The following is a 26157-nucleotide window of genomic DNA, read 5'->3' on the forward strand; positions in this document are numbered from 1 at the left end:
AAGATCCAACCTTGGGTCCCTCTATTCTTATTTTTCCGCAATCCCCTCATTGGGCAAGTTAGGGAACCATTTTCCAATTCTCATCCTTGTTTTTGAGTCACTTCATGGTGTTGGCCCTCCCTATTCCTTACTTGAATCAGTCCACCATTAGCAGCCTTGGCTTCACTGCTTGGGCTCTAAACTCTGGAATTCTCTCCCTCTATCCCTCTGCTTTATTTCCACTCTTCTCTCCTTTTAGTTGCTTCGCAAAACCCAGCCCTCTTTGCCCAAGCATTTGGTCACCTGACCTAATAACTCCGTGTGTCTTGGTGTGTAATTTTGTTCAATGCTTCTATGAAGTGGCATGGGATTTCTTATTACGTTAAAAATGCTACATATGCATTGTTGTTGCTGTAATGGTTAAACGTCACAGTTTTTATGGCTGCTGCAAGTCCCCATGTCTGGAAGGAAAATCTAAACCATTTTTAAAAAATTCCTGTTGCCAAGGTCTCCAAGAGCACAAGTTTTACACGATTAATTTTAAACTTTTATAGTATTTGATTGTTCATTGGGCTTTTTCTTGGGTCACATTTTAATGACTTTAACCCATTTTCACTTGCACTCCATTTGCAGCAACATTTACATAATTTTCCCTTACTGCTGGCTGACTGACTATTCAGTGTTTATGGACCAGCAGGACATTGAGAAATCTAACAGGTTCATATGGTTTCTCTTCAAAATGATGTGTCATAAATGCTTTTTTGCAGATTCCGTCCCCTCCCCTTGCATGAGTGATTATTGAAATTCGTTCTATTGATGGGTGCATAAATTTTAGTAATTTATGTTAGATGTAACAATGCATTATGGAGGGGGGGTGAAGTGAAGAGAGAGAGTTGCCCACAGAATTTAAGTGCTACATTGCTGCCAATGCGCTCTCAGTGCTTAGGTACTAAACGGATCCTCGGGCTATTTAGCTACAGGTGGTAGTCTGGCTGACACCAGCCCTTGTCTTGATACAGAGGTGGTGGTTCAGAGTCGGCGTACCCAGCTTCTATAAACCGAGCTCTGCACAAGTTAAATTTTGGTCGTGAAATGTCTTATTCACAGTAAATACTCATGCAGCACACATTTACCCTGCACAGTGGCCTAGCAATGAGAATGTATATTTGACTGTTCACACTAAATTTACTTTGCAGAAAGTATGCGGTTGATAACTTCTGTTAGACTAATGTACAGCAGTTATGGTAAACACATGCTTTTCAAACCTCTGAGGATCATTCTGACACATGGCTGATAACTTATCACTCGAAAGGTTTGACAGCCTGTGTTTATTATAAAATGCTTTAGTATACAAGTGATATCTTTTTAAGATTATATGGACATTTTCTTTTATATAAGCAACCGCTACTTAAAAAGCTCAATTTCTTCTAAAGTACAGAACTAATCTTTCTCACACATTTACTGTCACATTTAAGGGAAGTGTTGAATACCTTTCCTGTAGTACTTTTTCTTATTACCCTTCAATTAGAAACCTTGTGTCAAAAAATTGGGGTCAAAGTGACTAACGAATTGTTTGATTTTTGTAAAGCAAAATCTGGTGTTGCAAGAGTCTATTAGGTTTGAAGGACGGTGTGCAGCGTATGTTTTCATTTTCATCACTTTTTTTTATATAGTGCATCAAAAGAACATTTATGAAAATGTGTATTGTCCGATTATAGTATGTTGATTTATATCTGCCGCCGCTTCTCATTTTATTTTTCAGTGATAAAATCCTGCCTGGTACCGTGCAGGGCTGTGCGTGTGCTTTAGGCTAGGTTGTAAGGGAAACGTTGAGGATCTCTGGTGCTGTAGTTGACCTGTGTTATCAATGCTGTCAAAGTGCCTGTGAATATGAACTTTGACGTTGTTGTTTCATATCTGTGGTATAAAAATTGTAAACATCTTCAAAAAAAAGCTCCCAAGTGATTTTTTACATTTCAAGCCTCGAGCAGTTTACCTAGTTGAGGAACTGGAAAAAAGATTGCTTTATTTACTTCAATTTCACTGAAGTGCCTTGAACTTTAATATAAACTACATAGCAGAAAACGGCTCTTTGTATTGTGTTTTACAATTGGCTCAGAGATTCGTGCACAGTCACAAAAGCTTTTGCAATTGTTGGCAGGTTAAAAATGATCCATATAATCCAAATTTGTATTGGGGGGTGGGGGGGGGGGGGGGGGGGAGTGAAACCTTTTGGCACAAGTTTCTCAGTCGCTTGTTGGATGTCGGTGGTGGGTATAAGTGGTTTTCTTTGGGTTAGTTTATGTCTGTCATGTTCCATCATGTCCTGATGAGGTGATTTTTTTTTTTTTAAATGCCCGTGTGTTTTATTTATTAGGTTTGAGCTGTTGGTCAGTTTTGCAATTCCTCGGGGTGAACATCGTATATTAAATTTGTTAAATGAGTATTAGATTTTGCGAACCTTTTCAAGAATGCACTTCGGTAGACTATAACGAGTTGTTACTGGCGTCTGCTGTTAGCATACTCTGCTGTCATGACAAACAGGGTAGGTGAACGTTCCCCCATTTGCCAGCTGCAAAGGGCCTCGCGTGTAAAAAGCTTTTGGCCAACCTGGATCCAACTGGGCCCAGCATCTCAATATAGTATTGCTATTATTTTCAAAGTAACTGGCAGTTTCAGTCAAAAAGATGCCAGAAACAACTTGCGTCTGAAATAGAAATGTCACTGATGCATGAAGTGCCCTTTTGAGATTAAATTTCAGGCATATTGTTGGAAGACATGCAGCTAAAGTTTGCCCTGCAATTGGTTATGCTGCCTAACATAGCCTACCTAACATAGGAGTGTTTGGGAATGGCAATACATGCCTAGCACTAGCAAACCACCACCAGACCCCACCGCCCCAAAGAAAATTAAAATAAATAGATAATTGTTTTCTATAAAACTGTGAAAGGTGAAGTCAATGTAACATTCTTTGACGTGCCTGAATTTCTTCAAACTCAATTGTTTTCATTTAAAAAAAATCAAATTTACTTTCAAGTATAATGGCACAGTCTGGAAGAAAAAAGTTTAGCCGTAATGATTGCTATCAGCAGGATTTGTATCTTAGTGGCTTGTGTACAGTGGAATCTTGCCATCTTAATAAGCAATACGCTGTAACATTATGTATTGCAGTGAATTTGTGGAGCAACATAAACAAAAGTACTGAATTAACTCAGCTACCACTCTAATAGTTAAGTACATTAATGTGTGCAATGCAACATTTATAGTGCAGAAACCGGCCATTTGATCCAACAGGTCTATGTTCTTCATATACAACAGTTTTCATGCAGGTTATGTTGAAACTTAATGTTACACAGGATTGCTTGGGTGGTAAGTGGGGGGATGGAGTGTCTCAATTACAATTTTTTCAATGTACAGCTTAGCTGAACTGCCAATTATATACGTTCCTAACTGCTTCCCAATATTTTAACCTAGTTCTTCGCCCTTATTGCAAAAGGTTTGGATACAAAAATAAATTGTATAGTCCTTTGGTGAAACCCTATCTGGAATGCTGTGTGCAGTCTGGTCCCCATACTTGAGGGAGAATATGAACATTGGAGACAGTGCAGCAAAGGTTTGCTAGAGTTGTCCATGGTTGCCCTATGATGGAAGACTGAGTAAATTGGACATATATTCTCTTGAGTTTAAGAGAATGAAGGGTGATCTGATTGAAACATAGAATATTCTGAAGGGGCTTGATTGGGTAGACATTGAAAGTTTTTTTTCCACTGATTGGGGAATCTAAAACATGGGATAGAGTCTCAACACAAAGGACCAATCATTCAGGACTGAGATGAGGAGAAATATTTTCACTCAAAAGGTTGTGAATCTTTGGAATTCACTACCCTGGAAGGTCATGAAAGCTCCATCGTTGAATATATTTAAGGCTGGGATAGGTAGATGTTTGGTGTCTCGGAATAAGTGACAGGGAGCAGATGGGTAAGTGGAGTTGAAGCTCAAGATCAGCCGTGATGACAGTGAATGACGGAGCAAGATTGATGAGCCATTTATTCTGCTCATTTCTCTTCCGTTATTGCGCTTCATCTTTCTGTTACTTCAATGCATGTCCTCTTGTTCTCCCTAATCTATCAAATGCAAACACAAACGCAGTCTATTCCATTCATCAATATAAATGCATCCATTAAATAGGCTGATGTTTTGTGTTTTCCAAGAGTAAACTGACCCTGTTCTCTTAAGTCTATCATGTTAATTAAAGGCTTTAACAAATGTATTTATTAACCTATGCATGAGAATGAGTGTGGGGTGGTCAGGCCAACAGATATATCCCGTCCCTAACTGTACTTGCGAAATTGCTGGCGGGCGGAATGGTGGTGCAGTGGTTAGCACTGCTGCCTCACGGCGCCAAGGACCCAGGTTCAATCCCAACCCCGGGTCAATGTCCGTGTGGAGTTTGCACACTCTTCCCGTGTCTGCGTGGGTCACCCCCATAACCCAAAGATGTGCAGGGTAGGTGAATTGGCCACGTAAATTGCCCTGTAATTGGGGGAAAAAAGAATTGGGTACTCTAAATTTATAGAGAAAAAAGAGAATGTGGTGGTGAGCAAGTGCTGTCAGGGAGGGAGTTTCAGAATTTTGACCTAACAGCGATTAAGGAACAGCAAGTCAGTCAGGCTGGAGTTTAACCTGGAGATGGTGGTTTCCTGTGCCCCTGCTGGCTTTGTCCTTCTAAGTGGCAGGGAGCGCAGATTTAAGAGCTGCTATTAAAAAAGCCCCACTGCGGTCCATCTTGTTGATGGTATACATTGTTGCATCGATGATGCAGCTGCTGACCTGCTCTTGTAACCACTGTTTTAAAATTATTTAATGGGCACTGTTGTGTTATGTAATTTGGAAGAGGGAGGGGGTCTTTGGCTGTCTCATCACGGATGAGAACTACCTTCTCATCTGTCGCCGGGAGAGTGCTAGCACACAGCTGCACCTGCGATTCGATGTGCTGGATGATCTCCAGCGGCTCACTGGGCAAGGTGACGGAGCAGGACAATGTATCAGCGATGATGAGCTCCTTGCCAGGTGTGTACACCAAGTTTAAGTCATACCTCCTAAGTTTAAGCAGGATTCTCTGTAACCGAGGCATCATGCTGTTCAGGTCCTTGTGGATGATGTGGACCAGAGGCCTATGATCTGTCTCAACAGTGAATGTCGGCAGGCCGTAGACATAATCATGAAATTTGAGGATGCCGGTGAGAAGACCCAAGCACTCCTTCTCAACCTGTGCACATCTGGTTTCAGTGGCCGTCATCGCCCTTAATGCGTAGGCTACTGGTGCCCAGGATGATGTGTCATCTCGTTGAAGCAACACCGCACCGATGCCATCCTGACTCGCATCTGTGGATATCTTTGTCTCCCGGTCCAGGTCGAAGAATGCCAGGACCGGTGCAGTGGTGAGCTTGGCTTTCAGCTCCAGCCACTCTGTCTGGTGTGCCGCCTTCCACTCAAGAGCAGTTGACTTTTTCACCAGGTTGCGTAGGGCCGTGGTGTGTGTGGCCATGTTTGGAATGAACTTGCCCAGAAAATTGACCATACCCAAGAAGCGCAGCACCGGCTTTTTGTCCTCGGGGATCTTCATCGCCTCGATGCCTTATTTTGTCTATGTCCAGGCGCACACCATGCTGTGAGATCTGGTCGCCTAGAAACTTGAGCGTCGATGTGCCAAAACAACATTTGGACCTGTTTAACTTTAGGCCGTTGGTATGTATACGGCGGAATACCTTCTGGAGACAGGGCACATGTTCTTCAGTGGTCGTGGACCATATGATGATGTCGTCCACGTACACATGAACCCATTCAATGCCTTCCATCATCTGCTCCATGATGCGATGGAAGATCTCCGTTGCCGAGATGATGCCAAATGGAATGCAATTGTAGCAGTATCGGCCAAAAGGTGTGTTGAAGGTGCAGAGCCTTCTGGACTATTCCAGCTGGATTTGCCAAAATCCCTGTGATGCATCCAATTTGGTGAAGAAGCGCACGTGTGCCATCTCACCCGTGAGTTCCTCCCGCTTAGGGCTGGGGTAGTGTTCCCGCATGATATTCTTATTGAGATCCTTGGGATCAATGCAGATGCGCAGGTTTCCCGAAGGCTTCTTTACGCACACCATCGAGCTGACCCAGTCAGTCAGTTCGGTGACCTTGGATATGATGCCTTTTTGCTGAAGATCCTTGAGCTGTGCCTTCAGGCGCTCTCAGTGGAGCAGGGACTCATCGTGGTGCGTGGACCACTGGCTTGGCATCAGGTCATAGCAGAATCTTGTATCAATACGGCAGCGTGCCCATCCCGTTAAACACATCTGGATACTGGGCGAGGATGTTGTCGATGCCGGCCTGAAGATCCACATGGGAGGATGTTGTGGTGTAAACCCTTTGAATGAGGTTCAGCTGCTTGCAAGTGTGCGCACCTAGTAGGGATGCCCTGTCCGGCTTAACAATTTCAAAGCAAAATCGTGCTTGTGTGTGTCGATTGGATATGTGCAGATGGCAGGATTCCAGTGCCGTGATGGCATTCCCATTGTAATCCAGGAGCTTGCAGGCAGCTGGAAGGACCACGGGGGGCTTCTTAATGTGTCTGAAGTCTGCCTATGAGAGGAGGTTGGCAGAGGCACCTGTGTCCAGCTTGAACTGGATGAAGCAGTGGTTGACCTTCATCACTGCTCGCCATTCGTCCACGGAATCCACAGCTAGGATTGACTGGACTTGCGATGTGTCTGGTGTGGCATATTCACATGTTGTAATAATGCCCACACAGTAGGCACTGTCCAGGCATTCATCACCTGGATCCGTTGCACTGCCGGGATCAGAATCCTGTAGGCGTTGCTGCACATTCCGGATGTGCCGTCGTCGGAATTGGGAGTGCTGGCTCCTGACTGGTGGTGCAGGTCTGCACAGGGCTGAATAGTGGCCTGGCTTCCCGCAGTTTAAACAGCGTCTGCCTCTTGCAGGGCAGTGTTTCTTTAAATGGGTGGCGCCACAGTTCGAACATGTCATGACGTCGGCGTCCTGACAGTCCGTGCATCGTTGCACATGCGCAGTGCGGGTTTCGGCCGCTTCGTTATCCCATTCTCATTGCACGTGCGTCAGGCCCTGGGAATAGCGCGCAAAATGGCTGCTTTCGTCAATGTTGAGGCGCTGCAACCGGGAGATGGCCTGCACACTCTCTGCCTCGTGGGCGGCTAGTCTATCATTTTCTGCCGTTTTGTACTGGGAATAGCGATTTTTAGCATGCTCATGCACTGTGCAAGTTTCAATCGCAACCGGCAGGGTCATATGCTTGATCTTCAGTAACTGCTCTCTCAGAGGATCAGAGTGAACTCCAAAAACGATTTGGTCTCTGATCATGGAGTCAGTGATATCACCAAAGTTGCAGGATTGCACTAGCACTCTAAGGTTAGTTAAATATGAGGTGAAGGATTCGTCTTTACCTTGCAATCACTGCTTGAATATGTAGCGCTTGAAGATTCTGTTGGTGTCCACCTCACAATGGCTGTCAAACTTGTCCAGGATGGTCTGAAACTTTGTCTTGTCCTGGTCTTCGGCGAAGTGAAAGGAGTTGAATATTTCCAAGGCGTGATCACCCGCTGTGGTGAGGAGAAGAGCTATCTTCCGTGCATCAGACGCACCATTGAGGTCTGACGCATCGACGTAAAGCTGAAATTTCTGCTTGAATGTCCGCCAGTTGGCACTGAGATTGCCGGCGGTCCGGAGCGGGTGAGGAGCGTGAATCTTTTCTATTGTGCCGGTATACATTCGCTGGTCGTCACGGACCTTGCTGAGTTGAACTAACTAGATTGAACAGACTCCTGGTATCATGTTGTGTTATGTAATTTGGAATAACACCAGCTGTCACATGATGCAGTTTTGAGTAAAAGATGCTCCAGACTTTGAAGTGAGTTCAATGTGTTTTATTGAACTATTAGCACAGTTCTCAATGAGTTTGACTCTCTGCTAATCTAAATGTAGTAACTCAGTCTAACTGAACCAGCCTTGCTCGAAGCCACGTGCTGGGGTGTGATGCTGAGGATACACCCTGTCTCACTCTGTAGATGTTGGTCTGTGGAAAGAGGCGGGGTGTGAGTGCCTCATCCCTTTTATCGTGAGATACCACCCCTGAGTGTCCTGACTGCTCATTGGGCGTGTCCTATTCTATGTGTTCATTAGCTGCATGTTTGCATATCATGACAGGCACCACTAGCATTTGTTTCCCATCCCCATTTGCTTTTCTGAAGAAGGTATTTTAACCACAGCAGTCCATGCGGGGTAGTTACCCCCACAGTGCTATTAGGAAAGGAGTTCCAGGATTTTGACTCCACTTCAATGAAGGAATATAGTTGGTTGGAGGGAAATTGTGGGCCATGGATTTCCCATGCTTCCCTAGTTGTAATAGGTGGTTGAGGTCATGGGTTTGAAAGGTGCTGTTGAAGGAGGCTTGACTGTGACCAATGCAGGATTTTAGATATATTGGATTATACACATTTGGCAAGCCTGGGTTAGAGTGTATTTAACTGCAGTCATCATGCTTTTAAAAGAATCTTGTTTTGCAAGGCCAGAAAGCTTCAGGAGCCAGAGGTCAAATTGACTATCGTGGGCCGATGCCCTTGCCTTTGCCTCCCTAATCGCCTGCTGGAGAATCCTGCTCGGCTGGCGATCAGCATCACCACCCAAAGCTGCAGACTGGCTGTCCGACCTGTAGGAATTTCTCCAGATGGAGAAAATCAAATTCGCCATCCGAGGGTCGGAAGAAGGCTTCCGCAAATCGTGGGACCCATTCACCCAGTTCTTCCAAAACCTGCTTGCAGCCAACAGCCAATAAACCAGAGGGAGCTGTGAGTCACAACGAATGCCGTTGAAAAGGCCGGGGGGGTGGGGGGGAACAGAACAAAGAAATATGGAGCCCAACCAGGCTCAACAAATAACAAAATACATAGCGTCTGGCCAATCTTACAGGAACAAGATATAGGAGCTGTCGAGGAAAGAGGCGATTAGAAGAGAAGGGAGGTTGCGAAGAGAGGTGGGGGGAGGAATGTTGGGGACCCACTGGAAATGCAAAACAAGAAGCTGCAACCAATGTAACTAGCAGAAAACAACTAATGTATACATAATTTGTCTTTTTTAATTCTTTTTCTTTTCTGTTGTTTTCAATGTATGCCTTTGTTTTGTACAACTTAATAATCCTTAATAAAAGCATTTATATTAAAAAAAAGAAATTGACTATCGTAAAAGCCTGGCCTAATGCACTGTTGTTTGAGGGAGTCCTGCAGGGGGAATTGGTGTTTTCAGCCTGGGGAGTTGGTGTTTTCAGCCTGGGGAGTTGATGTGTTTTCAGCCTGGGGAGTTGATGTGTTTTCAGCCTGGGGAGTTGGTGTTTCCAGCCTGGGGAATTGATGTGTTTCCAGCCTGGGGAGTTGATGTGTTTCCAGCCTGGGGAGTTGGTGTTTTCAGCCTGGGGAGTTGGTGTTTTCAGCCTGGGGAGTTGGTGTTTTCAGCCTGGGGAGTTGGTGTTTTCAGCCTGGGGATTGATGTGTTTTCAGCCTGGGGAGTTGGTGTTTTCAGCCTGGGGAGTTGGTGTTTTCAGCCTGGGGAGTTGGTGTTTTCAGCCTGGGGAGTTGGTGTTTTCAGCCTGGGGAGTTGGTGTGTTTTCAGCCTGGGGAGTTGGTGTTTTCAGCCTGGGGAGTTGGTGTTTTCAGCCTGGGGAGTTGGTGTGTTTTCAGCCTGGGGAGTTGGTGTGTTTTCAGCCTGGGGAGTTGGTGTGTTTTCAGCCTGGGGAGTTGGTGTTTTCAGCCTGGGGAGTTGGTGTTTTCAGCCTGGGGAGTTGAGGCGTTTTCAGCCTGGGGAGTTGGTGTTTTCAGCCTGGGGAGTTGGTGTTTTCAGCCTGGGGAGTTGGTGTTTCCAGCCTGGGGAGTTGGTGTGTTTTCAGCCTGGGGAGTTGGTGTTTTCAGCCTGGGGAGTTGATGTGTTTTCAGCCTGGGGAGTTGGTGTTTTCAGCCTGGGGAGTTGGTGTTTTCAGCCTGGGGAGTTGGTGTTTCCAGCCTGGGGAGTTGGTGTTTCCAGCCTGGGGAGTTGATGTGTTTTCAGCCTGGGGAGTTGGTGTTTTCAGCCTGGGGAGTTGATGTGTTTTCAGCCTGGGGAGTTGGTGTTTTCAGCCTGGGGAGTTGGTGTTTTCAGCCTGGGGAGTTGGTGTTTCCAGCCTGGGGAGTTGGTGTTTCCAGCCTGGGGAGTTGGTGTTTCCAGCCTGGGGAGTTGGTGTTTTCAGCCTGGGGAGTTGGTGTTTCCAGCCTGGGGAGTTGGTGTTTTCAGCCTGGGGAGTTGGTGTTTTCAGCCTGGGGAGTTGGTGTGTTTTCAGCCTGGGGAGTTGGTGTTTTCAGCCTGGGGAGTTGGTGTTTTCAGCCTGGGGAGTTGATGTTTTCAGCCTGGGGAGTTGGTGTTTTCAGCCTGGGGAGTTGGTGTTTCCAGCCTGGGGAGTTGGTGTTTCCAGCCTGGGGAGTTGGTGTTTCCAGCCTGGGGAGTTGATGTGTTTTCAGCCTGGGGAGTTGATGTGTTTTCAGCCTGGGGAGTTGGTGTTTTCAGCCTGGGGAGTTGATGTGTTTTCAGCCTGGGGAGTTGGTGTTTTCAGCCTGGGGAGTTGGTGTTTTCAGCCTGGGGAGTTGGTGTTTCCAGCCTGGGGAGTTGGTGTTTCCAGCCTGGGGAGTTGATGTGTTTTCAGCCTGGGGAGTTGGTGTTTTCAGCCTGGGGAGTTGGTGTTTTCAGCTTGGGGAGTTGGTGTTTCCAGCCTGGGGAGTTGGTGTTTCCAGCCTGGGGAGTTGGTGTTTCCAGCCTGGGGAGTTGGTGTTTTCAGCCTGGGGAGTTGGTGTTTTCAGCCTGGGGAGTTGGTGTTTTCAGCCTGGGGAGTTGGTGTTTCCAGCCTGGGGAGTTGATGTGTTTTCAGCCTGGGGAGTTGATGTGTTTTCAGCCTGGGGAGTTGGTGTTTTCAGCCTGGGGAGTTGGTGTTTTCAGCCTGGGGAGTTGGTGTTTCCAGCCTGGGGAGTTGGTGTTTCCAGCCTGGGGAGTTGGTGTTTTCAGCCTGGGGAGTTGGTGTGTTTCCAGCCTGGGGAGTTAGTGTTTTCAGCCTGGGGAGTTGGTGTGTTTTCAGCCTGGGGAGTTGGTGTGTTTTCAGCCTGGGGAGTTGAGGTGTTTTTAGGCTGGGGAGTTGATGTGTTTTTAGGCTGGGGAGTTGGTGTGTTTTCAGCCTGGGGAGTTGGTGTGTTTTCAGCCTGGGGAGTTGAGGTGTTTTTAGGCTGGGGAGTTGATGTGTTTTTAGGCTGGGGAGTTATGTGTTTTTAGGCTGGGGAGTTATGTGTTTTTTGGCTGGGGAGTTGATATGATTTCAGTTTGAAGAGATTATGTCATTGCTGGGTGGTACTAAGATATTCAGTCATTGTGAGAAAGCTTTAGAGTTGAGATAATAATCGCTTATTGTCACAAGTAGGCTTCAGTGAAGTTACTGTGAAAAGCCGCTAGTCGCCACATTTCGTCGCCTGTTCGGGGAAGCCAGTATGGGAATTGAACCCGCGCTGCTGGCATTGTTCTGCATTACAAGCCAGCTGTTTAGGCCACTGTGCTAAACCAGCCGCATGATGATCTGATCGGATCTGACTAACCCTTTAGACCACAAATAAGATCTTTTGCGCTCACGGTAGGATAGTTTTTTTTAAAATGAATAGTATTTTTTGTTTGAATGAATAGTATTTAAAGCAGCACAGTCTTGTCTGAGGACAAGGTGGGAGCTGAAACAAACCTGTTAAAACAGCTCTTTGAAGTCATCCAGCTAGAATCTGCAAGGGTTCAAACAGGAGCCAAATCTGTTCTGGAAAGTAAGTATTACTCTGTGCCAGGATGGATTGAGAGCTGTATGGTTGTTTCCTTGTTGTTTAATTGGTAATAGAGATAGTAATTAAGGGAGTTATATTTACTGTAATGAGTGGTATTGTTTAAGGCTAATTGTAAGCTATTTTCAGGTGTGATGTCAAAGAGTTTAATATTCTGTTAATAATAAAGTTTGTTCATAAAATATCAAATCCTTATTTCTTTGTGCAATCACTCCTGGAGCGAATCATTCTTTCCGCACAGTCTTACAACATAAACTAAAATATTGGGGTTTCGTCCCAGTATCCTAGCCACTGTTGGGGTCTGGTCTTGCATCATAATATTGACAAATTGTTGAACTTATTTTAGTTTAGTTTCTGGTAAATGGTGATCCCAAGATTTTTGTTTGGGCGGGGGGGGAATTTAACAATGGCAAGTGAATATCAAAAGGAGATGACCTCTTGTTGAAGATGGTCATTGCCTGGTATTTGTATGGCACAAATGTATTTGCCACTTATCACACCAAATGGGAATATTATCACGGCCTTGCTGCATGCTTTCTCAATCTACTTCCATTACCTGAAGAATTATGAATAGAACTGAACAACTTGCAATCATCAGCAAGCATCCTCACTTCTGACCTTATGATGAAATTTAAATCATTTGTGGAGCAGCTACCCTGAGGAATTCCTGCTACAATACCCTGGTGCTGCGATGATTGGCTCCTGACAACCATGATCATCTTCCTTTGTGCTAGGTTTGACTTCGACAAGCGGAAAGGTATCTTCCCCCCCCCCCCCCCCCCATTCACATTAACTTCAGTTTTATTAGGGCTCCTTGGTGCCAGGTGTGATCAAATTCTGCCTTGATGTCAAGGGCAGTCATCTCACCTCTTGAGTTTAGCTATTTTGTCCAAGGCTGCGTTAAGGTCAGGAGTTGAGTGGTCCTGGTGGAACCCAAACTGAACATCGATGGTCAGGTTGTTGAAGATTAGGAGCTGCATGATAGCACTGTCAACTTCCATCACTTTTCTGCTCATTGAGCAGAGATTGTCAGTTACAAGTCTATTCCTTTATCACCTCGGGATCAAATTGTAACCTCTTTTTTTCTCATCAAGGGTCCAAACACTTGCGCATTTCTTCATGTTATCCATGATTTTGCAAAAATGTACCTACTGTATTAAAGTAGATCGTGAAGAGATCTCTCCAGGAATCCCCGTGTACTAAAACTCCGCAAGGAATTTCTTCCATTAATGATGAACACTTGGCTGCACAAACACAGTAGTTTCTCAATCAAATCCAGGATTAGTTCTCCCACCTCACAAGATGCTATCTGATAAAAGTAACTTAAATGATATTTTGGTAAATGCTTTTTTAGTAAGTCCAAATATAGAGTGTTGATGAGGCTGTCTTCACCTACTCAACTCAGGATATCTCCTCAAAAAAAATTCAGTCTGGTTCAAGAGATATGCTTTTTCTTTTACCAGAAAACATGTTGCAATTCATATTCTATCATTATGTAATGCCTTTCATTTCCAATATCTAATTTTCATTTTTCTTTTAAATGAATGTTCTGTCACTGTGCATGGTGTGTGTTTCTTTGACCAAAGTGCTGGTTTTTGTGTTTCCCTGATCTTATGCTTCAATATCATGGCACTTCACTGACCACAAATAATGTTTGTTAATGTTCTCATTCATTTTCTTTAACTCGAGATGTGGACACTAGTGGATCTATGCCTTTTTATTCAGAGTTGATTCATGAATAAAACAGCAGTGTCAAAAACAGCCTTTTTCAAAAAATTGGAGTCTTGAGCGACAGCACAAGTAGAATTGATTTCAACTGCAGGATCGTCTGCATTATAGTTTAGACACGGCGGGTCCAACTTCCCAGCTAATCCAAGTAGTTCACCAAAATAACCAATAGTCTGTTATCAATCTTTGACACTTCATTATGGTTAAGAGGAAGAAAGAACATTGATTTTGGCCAGTGCATTCAATCCATCTCGTTGGGGCTGAAGTCCTCCGTATTGGAGAAGCAAGGAGCAAATATACACAGCATCTAAACATGAGATTTTTTTAAAAGACACACTCTTGATGTGATTGGAAAGTACTAGATGGTCTGGCATCAGGGCTGCGAAGCTGTTCTGTCTGCCTTGCAAGCTCGGGTAACAGGGTCATGTTAAAACATGTCTTCCATGCGCACTTTATAGAGATGCCTAAAAATTGTAAAGGGAGATAAAACAGTTATTAGAAACTGACTTAAAATAAAGTCTCCATAACCTGAGAGGCCACAGTTCCAATTTCCTCTTATTAGAAAATTGCCTTGGATTTATTATTTTTTAAATGTTATTTTTGTTTTCCAATTAAGGGCAGTTTAGCGTGGCTAGTCATCTTTGGCTTGTGAGGGGTGAGATCCACACAGACACGGGGAGAATGTGCAAAGTCCACATGGACAGTGACCCGGCGCTGGATTGAACCTGGGTCTTCGGCGCCATGAGGCAGCAGTGCTAACCACTGCGCCACCGTGCTGCTCATTGCCTTGGATTTATACTTGTATCAGCTAATGAACAGCCCTGATTTTCTGGGCTCCAGCGTTTGCAAGGATACCTTCAGCTGCCAAGGCCCAAACTCTGGAGCTCCGTCCCTATGTTTTTCCACCTCATTACCTCGCGTCTCTCCTTTAAAATACTTTGTAAAGCCGACAGTGGAAATCTTCCAGCCCCGCTTCCTGTGGGAATCGTCAGAGGCGGGGAAAGTGGGACCTCTACAGACAGGATGGTCTACATCTGAACCTGAGGGGCACAAATATCCTGGAGGGGAGATTTGTTAGTGCTCTTTGGGGGGTTTAAACTAATGCAGCAGGGGCATGGGAACCTTGATTGTAGTTTTAGGGTACGAGAGAAAGAGAGTATAGAGGTCAGGAGCACAGATTTGACGTCGCAGGAGGGGGCCAGTGTTCAGGTAGGTGGTTTGAAGTGTGTCTACTTCAATGCCAGGAGTATACGAAATAAGGTAGGGGAACTGGCAGCATGGGTTGGTACCTGGGACTTCGATGTTGTGGCCATTTCGGAGACATGGATAGAGCAGGGACAGGAATGGATGTTGCAGGTTCCGGGGTTTAGGTGTTTTAGTAAGCTCAGAGAAGGAGGCAAAAGAGGGGGAGGTGTGGCGCTGCTAATCAAGAGCAGTATTACGGTGGCGGAGAGGATGCTAGATGGGGACTCATCTTCCGAGGTAGTATGGGCTGAGGTTAGAAACAGGAAAGGAGAGGTCACCCTGTTGGGAGTTTTCTATAGGCCTCCAAATAGTTCAAGGGATGTAGAGGAAAGGATGGCGAGGATGATCCTGGATAAGAACGAAAGTAACAGGGTAGTTATTATGGGAGACTTTAACTTTCCAAATATTGACTGGAAAAGATATAGTTCGAGTACATTAGATGGGTCGTTTTTTGTAAAATGTGTGCAGGAGGGTTTCCTGACACAATATGTTGACAGGCCAACAAGAGGCGAGGCAACGTTGGATTTGGTTTTGGGTAATGAACCAGGCCAGGTGTTAGATTTGGAGGTAGGAGAGCACTTTGGGGACAGTGACCACAATTCGGTGACGTTTACGTTAGTGATGGAAAGGGATAAGTATACACCGCAGGGCAAGAGTTATAGCTGGGGGAAGGGCAATTATGATGCCATTAGACGTGACTTGGGGGGGATAGGTTGGAGAAGTAGGCTGCAAATGTTGGGCACACTGGATAAGTGGAGCTTGTTCAAGGAACAGCTACTGCGTGTTCTTGATAAGTACGTACCGGTCAGGCAGGGAGGAAGGCGTAGAGCAAGGGAACCGTGGTTTACCAAAGAAGTGGAATCTCTTGTTAAGAGGAAGAAGGAGGCCTATGTGAAGATGAGGTGTGAAGTTACAAGGTAGCGAGAAAGGATCTAAAGAGAGAGCTAAGACGAGCAAGGAGGGGACATGAGAAGTATTTGACAGGTAGGATCAAGGAAAACCCAAAAGCTTTCTATAGGTATGTCAGGAATAAGCGAATGACTAGGGTAAGAGTAGGGCCAGTCAAGGACAGGGATGGGAAGTTGTGTGTGGAGTCTGAAGAGATAGGCGAGATACTAAATGAATATTTTTCGTCAGTATTCACTCAGGAAAAAGATAATGTTGTAGAGGAGAATGCTGAGACCCAGGCTATTAGAATAGATGGCATTGAGGTACGTAGGGAAGAGGTGTTGGCAATTCTGGACAGGCTGAAAATAGATAAGTCCCCGGGGCCTGATGGGATTTATCCTAGGATTCTCTGGGAGGCTAGGGAAGAGATTGCTGGGCCTTTGGCTTTGATTTTTATGTCATCATTGGCTACAGGAATAGTGCCAGAGGACTGGAGGATAGCAAATGTGGTCCCGTTGTTCAAAAAGGGGAGTAGAGACAACCCCGGCAACTATAGACCGGTGAGCCTCATGTCTGTAGTGGGTAAAGTCTTGGAGGGGATTATAAGAGACAAGATTTATAATCATCTAGATAGGAATAATATGATCAGGGATAGTCAGCATGGCTTTGTGAAGGGTAGGTCATGCCTCACAAACCTTATCGAGTTCTTTGAGAAGGTGACTGAACAGGTAGACGAGGGTAGAGCAGTTGATGTGGTGTATATGGATTTCAGTAAAGCGTTTGATAAGTTTCCCCACAGTAGGCTATTGCAGAAAATACGGAGGCTGGTGATTGAGGGTGATTTAGAGATGTGGATCAGAAATTGGCTACCTGAAAGAAGACAGAGGGTGGTGGTTGATGGGAAATGTTCAGAATGGAGTTCAGTTACAAGTGGCGTACCACAAGGATCTGTTCTGGGGCCGTTGCTGTTTGTCATTTTTATCAATGACCTAGAGGAGGGCGCAGAAGGGTGGGTGAGTAAATTTGCAGACGACACTAAAGTCGGTGGTGTTGTCGACAGTGTGGAAGGAAGTAGCAGGTTACAGAGGGACATAGATAAGCTGCAGAGCTGGGCTGAGAGGTGGCAAATGGAGTTTAATGTAGAGAAGTGTGAGGTGATTCACTTTGGAAGGAATAACAGGAATGCGGAATATTTGGCTAATGGTAAAGTTCTTGGAAGTGTGGATGAGCAGAGGGATCTAGGTGTCCATGTACATAGATCCCTGAAAGCTGCCACCCAGGTTGATAGGGTTGTGAAGAAGGCCTATGGAGTGTTGGCCTTTATTGGTAGAGGGATTGAGTTCCGGAGTCATGAGGTCATGTTGCAGCTGTACAAAACTCTGGTACGGGCTCATTTGGAGTATTGCGTACAGTTCTGGTCACCGCATTATCGGAAAGACTAGAAGGCTTTGGAGAGGGTGCAGATGAGATTTACCAGGATGTTGCCTGGTATGGAGGGAAAATCTTATGAGGAAAGGCTGATGGACTTAAGGTTGTTTTCGTTGGAGAGAAGAAGGTTAAGAGGAGACTTAATAGAGGCATACAAAATGATCAGGGGGTTAGATAGGGTGGACAGTGAGAGCCTTCTCCCGTGGATGGAAATGGCTGGCACGAGGGGACATAGCTTTAAACTGAGGAGTAATAGATATAGGACAGAGGTCAGAGGTAGGTTCTTTACGCAAAGAGTGGTGAGGCCGTGGAATGCCCTACCTGCAACAGTAGTGAACTCGCCAATATTGAGGGCATTTAAAAGTTTATTGGATAAGCATATGGATGATAATGGCATAGTGTAGGTTAGATGGCTTTTGTTTCGGTGCAACATCGTGGGCCGAAGGACCTGTACTGCGCTGTATCGTTCTATGTTCTATGTTCTAGATGAATAAGAAATCCGTTGATCTCCGGGCGGGAGGTTCCGGGCCCAGGGTTGGTGTGACCGGAAAGTCCCACCCCATCTTTGATCAAGCTTTTGGTCAGTTGACCTAATCTTATTATGTGACTGGGTGTCAATTAATTTTGGATAACAGCCCAAGAAAAGCCTTGGGGTGTGTTCCTAAGTTGAAGATGCTATTTACATGCGCGTTGTTGATGCTGAAGTAGTGCTTGGACTATCTAGGCCAGCTATTGAATTTGAGGAACTTCATTTTATATTCAGAGCTGATTCATCCTGTCTACTGGGTCTATTTTGTTTCAAAATTGTCCTGTTGTTTGCACAAGTCCAGCTCCTCCCTGCAGAAATCCGTATCCTTTTTTGTATCTTTCTTGAGATTTCTTTTTTATTGCGCATTATGTTTGAAATGGAGCCCAAGCAGGTTCAGTACTGTTGAACGCCCAGTGTCACACACTTGCATGATGCAAACACATTCCTATTACTTTCTGCTTGAAGGTTTCCTGAAATGGCATTAGCAAGCTGACAGTAAAATTATAAATATTGGTGTTGTCACACTACTCTATAATCATGAATTAGAATTTTTATTCACAAAGGACTCTTCTGGATTTTTTTTCATCAAAGATGCAGAAATGTGGCAGATTTTTAAAGATTTTAATAAATGATACCTGCCACTGTTGACTTTTTAAAAGGGTGGGGTATGATTCCATTTCCTTCAATTACTTAAAATAGAGGATTAGTTTAATTATCCGAAGAGTTAAACTGAATTTGCAATCCTAGGTTTTTAATTGACAGAATCTTGCAGGAAAATAATTAAACACACAAAAAAATAAAGTGTGCTTGGTGCTTGAGTTGGCTAATAAATACCCTGAGTGTAACCCAAGAATCTAACCATCTCCGCTTGACATTTAGTGGCATTGCTATTGCCATTTCCTCCATCATCAGCACCCTGAAGGTTACCATTTACCAGAAACCTAACAGAACTAACCACATACATATTGAAGCTTAAAAAACAGATCAGAGGCCAAATATACTGCAGCAAGAAATTCACCTCCCAACTCCCCAAGGCCTTTCAACCATTTGCAAGGCATAAGACAGAGGTGTGATGGCATGCTCTCCACTTATTTGGATGTGTGCTGCTCCAACAACACTGACAAAGCTCTGCATCATCCAGGGCACAGCAAATTACAATTATTGGTATCCCATCCACCATCTTAAATGTTCACTTTCTCCACCCCATCTCGAAGGAGCAATGCAGCAACTTGCCTAGGTTCCTTTGATAGGACCTTCCAAACCTACGACCTCTACTGCCTAGAAAGGACAAGGTTAGCGGACACATGAGAACACCACCATCTGCAAGTTCCTCTCTGAAACACACTTCATCCTGGCTTGGAACTTGTATCATTCTTCCTTCACTGTTGCTGGATCAAAATCCTGGAATTTACTTCCTAACTGCTGTGAGCATACCTGTGTCACATGGACCTGCAGCGGTTCAAGAAGGCAGCTCATCACCAGCTTCTCGGTGGCAATTATGAATGGGTAATAAATGATGTCCTTGTCAGCGACTTTCAAATCCCATGAACAGATAAAGAATCAAACTATGGCCTGATGGATTGACAGTCAAATCTTTTGTAAAAGTTCCCTAAAGTACCTTATTTTTGAATTGGAGTGGCAGATTGTGTTTTGTTTTTTTCTTGCTACCTTTCACCTCTATTTGCCTGAAGAGATTGACTCCTTATTCAGGTATAGTTCCATGGAGGCTCAGCATCCTCTACCCCAGCCAGGTGGCCAATATTCTTTCAATCACCTTGACAGTGCGTGTCCATTGCCTTATAATGGGGGCATCCCAGCAGAGCCTGATATTGCATTTGTCCAATATTTACACCCGTGGACATGGATCTTCAAAGAGCGATCCTCAATCGAAAAGTTACATGACTTTGCCCTCCCTAACCCGCAAGTTGAAACCAGTTAAAAGAAATCCTATCTTCATGCCGTGCACGTTATTTTGATTTTTCTCGAAGTAAGGGAGCCTATAGTTCACTATTACTTTCTCCATGGCATTGTCATTGGCCAATCTCAGCCAATTTGCCAACCAATCTGCAACACTTTTTACCCTGTAGTATTCATTGTTCTGATTGCTTGAAATTTGGCATTCTTCTCTTCATCCTGATGTCTGCAAGATGAAAGGCCTCAGCAAACTGAGTCATTTCAATTTGAGTAAATTTGGAAATGTTTGGACTACAACAGCACACCAGGCTGCCAGTATAATGTACAATAACTGAGAGCATGAGTTAATTGCTGACATGAATGAAATTCTACATTTTTTTAACGATAGGTATGGATGAGGGTTTCAGTAGCAGATGGGTTGTGGCAGGGCATAGACCGGTGATATAATAGAGCTGGAGGGAGGCAGTCTCTATGATAAAGAGGACATGGGGCTGTGACAAGATTACGATCGATGAGGTTAAACCTAAGACATGGCTGGGAGATGGAATCATTGGCAAGGTTACAAACTTTGTAATGGAGGGCAAATATGATGACTTCACTCTTCAAACTGGAGGATATAGTGGTTCGTCCAGGACAAAATCTCAAGTAAACAATCTAATCCCTTTCACTGCCCCTCTGTTGTTGAGAAATGGTGGCGAGGTAGAGCCAGGTGTCGAACCTGACCCGATGTCTTGAATGATTTCACCAAGGGACAATGAGCAGATGAAGAAGTCGAGGGGGGCCTAAGGTGTATAGAATATTTTTTTAACCTAAATGACAAAAATGAAAGGTCATAGGTTCAAACTAGTAAAAAGGTAAATTTTGGATTAGTGTCGAGAAATTCTTCACACTGACTGATAAGCACATGGGATGAACTCCCAGATGGAGAAGTAAGGCTAAATTGTTGGAATAGTTTAAACAGTTGGATGCTGTTATAAGTGACTTGCATGATCAGTTAGGATGGACTGAGTGACCTTCCCTATTTGTAATCTTCATGTATTTTTAAAAAGTACTCTTCCATCTCTAATAGCATCAGCTGTGGAGGAACATTGTGGATGTCTGGGATTAGGTCTGCCTTTCCTGTGTTGAGGTTTGTGATGGAAGAGGACATTGGAAATTTTCTTTAAATAGACAAAACAGAGTGCCAGCCTCTTTTTGATAGTTAATGATTTAGGGTTGAACAATGATGGAGAGCCTAGACATTTACAGATGAATTGATGGGTGTCTGATATGAGTTGATATGAAGACTGGAGAGTGGTCTGTGTGTTTTTGCATGGGAATGTGAATATATATGGGAATTTTAACGTATCGAAAGGGTTCTGATATTTCTTGTGTTGTTGAACCCATTACTTGTTCAAGCTTCGAGAATTACACTGTCCTTTGTATTTTATTCTCTATAGCATGTACAACAGTGGGCATAAATGGAAGGACCAATTTTTAATGATGCATCAATTGGATACTCCTAAATTAGTAGTTAATTGATTGTTTAGAGCATTCCAGTGAGTTTGAAAACAAATCACAAATTCCAGGGGCACTGCAGAAAATTAAAATCAATTTGATATAAAAAGTTCAATATATTTGAAGTTGAATCTGAATGTCACCTATCTTTTTTAAAAACCTTTTAAGTTAATTGTGTCTATATATTTGGGGGAGGTGGCGGTATACTGGTAACGTCACTGGACTAGTTATCCAGAGACCCAGGTTAATGTTCTGGGGACACGGGTTCAAATCCAACCATGGCAGCAGATGGAATAAAAAGCGAGTCTCATTAATAGTGAACATGGAACCATTGTCATAAAAGCCCATCTGGTTCACTAATTTCCTTCAGGGAAATAAATCTGCCTTTCTTACTGGGCTGGCCTACTTGTGACTCCAGACCCACTGCAATGTGGTTGACTCTTAACTGCTCTCCGAAGTGACCAAGCAAGCCACTCGATTCAAGGGCAACCAGAGATGGGCAACAAATGCTGGCCTTGCCAGTGATGCCCACATCCCATGAAAGAATTTTTTTTAAAAAATTGACACCTAATAGCATAAGTATCCAGGGGCGGGATTCTCCCCTACCCGGCGGGGCGGGGGGTCCCGGCGGGATGGAGTGGCGTGAACCACTCCGGCATCGGGCCGCCCCAAAGGTGCGGATTTCTCCACACCTTTAAGGAACAAGCCCTCACCTTGAGGATCTAGCCCCGTGGTTGGCGCGCCGCCAGCCGGCGGGAAAGGCCTTTGGCGCCACGCCAGCCGGGGCCGAAAGGACTTCGCTGGGCGGCGGAAGTCCGGGCATGCGAGGGAGCGTCAGCGGCTGCTGACGTCATCCCCGAGCATGCGCAGGGGGATGTCCCTTCCGCGTCGGCCATGGTGAAGACTGTGACCGAGGCGGAGGGAAAAGAGTGCCCCCACGGCACAGGCCCGCCCGCGGATTGGTGGGCCCCGATCGTGGGCCAGGCCACCATGGGAGCACCCCCCGGGGCCAGATCGCCCCGCGCCCAGGACCCCAGAGCCCACCCGCGCCGCCTAGTCCCGCCGGGAAGAGAGGTGGTTTGACCCTCGCCGGCGGGACAGGCATTCCAGCAGTGGGACTTCGGCCCATCGCGGGCCGAAGAATCGCCGGGGGGGGGGGGGGGGGGGCGCGATTCCCGCCCCCGCCAAATATCCGGTGCCGGAGAATTCGGCAACCGGCGGGGGCGGGATTCAGGCCAGCCCCTGGCGATTCTCCGACCCGATGGGGGGTCGGAGAATCCTGCCCCAGATCTCTCCTGATCAGCTTACAATTTTCCACCCTTTTTAAGCATCTTGCCCTCTCAGAACTCTGTCCCCCATGTTCTAACTCACACATTGTCTCATTGCCCAGTGTATGCTGACTAGCATTGGCTTGCTGCTGACCAACACCTCAAATTTAACGTTCTTATCCTTGTGTTCAAATGTGTCCACGATTTTCCTCCCCGTTTCTGTAACCTCTTCCAGCCCTACAACTTTCTGGGAATTCTGCTTTCCTTCAATTCTGACTGCTCTTGTACTTTGCCTGTGCATTAGTAGCCAAGTCTTCAGCCGTGAAATTAACAGCAGGATATCTTTAAAATGTTTTATAAGTATGTTTCCCGCACAATAGCCTGTCTGATTGACCGCCAGGCTTTCAGTCAGGCAGGAAAACAGCCAAGGAGTGGATTCAAGATGAGGGAAGAGCAGGAGATTGCAGGAGGTAGTCAACCATGGAGGGGGTGGTGGGGCGGGGTGACTGAAGTTAGGGAGCGTGAACACCCCGAGATCAGCAGGGGGAGGAAAGGGGGGATTCGGAGATCACCAGGTCTGGAAAGGGGTAAGCTTGTTGAGCCTATGGGGATACGCCTACTCCACACATCCCAAAGCGGTGCTGTAAGTACACCTAGCTCATCGTCTGCCTCCTTTTGCCTGCCCAGGAACACTGGGCAATCTGGCCTTAATGGGTTAAAATTTAAATCTGCTAAAATAAAAGGCTTGCGGCTTCCTTTCAAATCTTTTACTGAATGAACTGCCATCAAAGATTGCCTGCCCACTTTTGACAAATTTGTGTGTTGGTTTGATATTACAGAATGTTTTACTTTCCACCCACCCCCACCCCAACATGTCCTTTGTGGTTAAAATGGCCAAACCCTCCACCCCCACTCCCCACCTCCATATGTTAGCAAAGAAACCAAGATCCACCAGATATATCTGGAGTGAATGAAAAATAAGTGTTAAAACGATTATTTCAAAAGCAAAAAAGAACAGTCTGCAATGGTGGCTAATTATCTCAAGTGCATTTAATGTGAGAGTTTACGGTTAGTTATCGGAGCAGGTTCTTTGGGAGGTTTAGTCATAATTAATCTCTGGTTGGACGTGTTTGATAACCTAGTACTTCTGCCAAATGTATTGTTACAGCAAATATCTTCTATGCTGAGAAGAGGAAGTTAATTATTCCAATCATTTTAAATTCTATTATATGAAAGGATTTAAGTCTAATTAGATATTGCTTGAGACACCTTATTGAATTCTATGAGGTGAATAGAATCAGCAGATTTCAAAATTCCTGGTAATTTAGTAGCTTATCATCTACAATAAGTAAGTCTGAGTACTGGTTGCTAACTGAGAACTCATGTTGTAATTGGCTATTTTCCTGTTACTAAGATTGTAGCCACAATAAAGCAAATGGGCTTTTCCTCATTGCTAATCTCATGATGTCACAAAACCTCCCCATTTGAGTTTACAATGTTACAGCTGGTCTCATAATGAGCTGAATATCGTTTTGATCCTGCCTAATTTTATTTTGACTATTTGCTAAGCAGTTTTTTTTAACATTAGGACTTTGAGTTTTATTTGTATTCATCTAACACTTGGCAAAATTCCATGTCTGTAGGTCCGATATTACAGCTGTTATCCGTATTGATTACAGGCGCACAGACAGGCATATTGGTGAGCTGCAGTATGTGCAGTTTTCTCTGTATTTCAAGAAAATTCAATCTGATCTTTCTTTCTTGTCACTTTGTTTATTCCCGGTTTCCCAAAAGCAGAACTGTGAAACGAAAGTGACCAAAATGTTAACGTGTTCCGACGGCTGTGTGCACACACACGTGTAAATATGGGCGACATTACATTCTCACATTGAGAGACATGTAAAAGGTATCTATAGTCCTCCAGAACCTTTACAACTCAGCACTGTTCTGTCTTGACTGACATGTAATGCAGAGCCTGAGGTTTTAAAATGGCCAAAGTTTGACAAGGGTGAATCACTGCAGTCATAACTGAATAATTTATTTTGTATTGTGAATAAAGTGGTATTGGGTAAATGCCATCAAACTAGTAAAGGCAAAAGAAAAGTTTTTTTCCCCTTAAAACCTACATATTAATATGTCAGTAATAGTAGTGAAAAAATAGACAGGTGGATTACAAAGCCCTTATCTTTCTGAACATTTATTCAGTTTAGTTTGATTGACAAATGATTAGAGTGAGTTCAGTGGGATTTAAATTGTTGGTCTAAACCATAGACATAGGTGGTCATTTTTCATGTCATTATAAGGATGAAATCTTCTTCAAACATGTTCAGAATATCTACTGGGAAGTCTTTGCAATAGAACTTTTATTTGCAATTTTCTTCTCTCCTCCAGACAAATTTAGCACCCTTATCTGCTTTGGTTCATGGATGGTGTGGTCCTCTTGCAAAGCTGTTGAGGCATTTAGTGTCGTATCTGCCAGGATTTCAGTGATGAGCTGTGAATTGCTTTCAAAGTGGGCATTATGCCAGTTGAGCAGCACAATAGAAAACCAATCTTGCACCATTCTACTCTTGATGTCATTATTGTAGCATTTTAGATAACTGCTGGTACGAAAAGATGTGCTGAATTGCTACCAGTTAGTAAAGTTAAATCCAGAGTAGCAGTAAAATTACTCTGAAAGCGGTTTGTCAGAGGTCAGTACAGGGACGATAGATGGCCTTTTCTATTAGCATGACTAACCACTTCTCACTACAGTCCTTCACCTACACTTTATTTATCATCTTCATTCCCCTGTTGGAAAAATGTGTCGACAAGAAAAGTTGAAATGCTATAAAAGTTCGGGAAAGTGTCTTCGAAATGTTGGATCACCGGTGCTGTGTTGAGTGGCTCATTGCTGAGCTGACCCTGCTAGAAAAGAGTGTCCTCTGTTTGAAGCTCTGTTGAATTGCATTTCAGGGACTGATATGGCCCTACTTACAGAGTGAAGCATAAACACAGACGTGGACCTGTCGAGCAGAATGGCCGTTTTTTGTGCTGTAAAAACTATGTTATGGTGCATTTGAAAATACTACGTTAGAACATTTCATTTCAGTAGTAGATGTTTCTACTAATTGTTACTTTTTTTTAAGCGAGGCATATTTTGTTTGGGGAGGCGTGGGGGGCAAAGAGTCGATGGGTCTTTTCCAACAGGAAAGATTTGCCGAGCCCCGGCCCACCTGCTAGAGGGAACGCATTAACGTAGCGTAAATTTTCCATCTCACTGGACAGAAATATTGTTCAAAAACCTATTTAATCCACAGTATGGCGCAACATTGTCAATTTTCCTTCAGAGCATTCTGCCTTCTCAGTTTGAATAGTGCTGTCTAATGGAGGGTGAGGAGGGAGGATTTCTTATCCAAAGCATTTACTCGTCAAATACTCGAAAGGAGACAGAAAGATCATCGTTTTGGGGTGTTTCTGCCAGAGGTTTGTAAAAAAAATAATAATAATAATTGCAATAATTGATAAATATATTTCAACTAAAAACTTTAGACGTCACTGGAAAAACCTGAAGCTGAATTATTAGTCCTTGAAATGCAATTCAACAGAGCTTTAAACATTTTGATCTAAAAATTCCACCGCCAGAGGACTAGGTAGCACATTGAATTGGAACATTACCTGTTTAATTCTTGGACACGAGTTTCAAATAATTTGTAGTTCTTTACCGGGTGGGTTTGATATCAATTTTGCAATTAGAAGAGATAATAACTTAAAGTCACGCACTGCC

The 26157-nt window shown here is 44.4% G+C and overlaps 2 protein-coding genes across 2 annotated transcripts in view; one reads left to right on the forward strand and one right to left on the reverse strand.

Moving 5' to 3' along the window:
* pola1 (polymerase (DNA directed), alpha 1) overlaps positions 1-26157 on the forward strand; it is a 436651-nt gene that overhangs the window by 376718 nt on the left and 33776 nt on the right. The window lies entirely within an intron of this gene.
* Positions 13663-26157, reverse strand: part of arxa (aristaless related homeobox a) — an 86569-nt gene continuing 74074 nt past the window's right edge. Inside the window, exon 5 of the mRNA XM_072513955.1 lies at positions 13663-14086. Within this exon, the coding sequence (XP_072370056.1) occupies positions 14050-14086 (37 nt within the window). The 3' untranslated portion in view covers positions 13663-14049. The remainder of the gene's footprint in view (positions 14087-26157) is intronic.

This window comes from Scyliorhinus torazame, chromosome 8, assembly GCF_047496885.1.
Source record: "Scyliorhinus torazame isolate Kashiwa2021f chromosome 8, sScyTor2.1, whole genome shotgun sequence".
Classification (NCBI taxonomy): domain Eukaryota; kingdom Metazoa; phylum Chordata; class Chondrichthyes; order Carcharhiniformes; family Scyliorhinidae; genus Scyliorhinus; species Scyliorhinus torazame.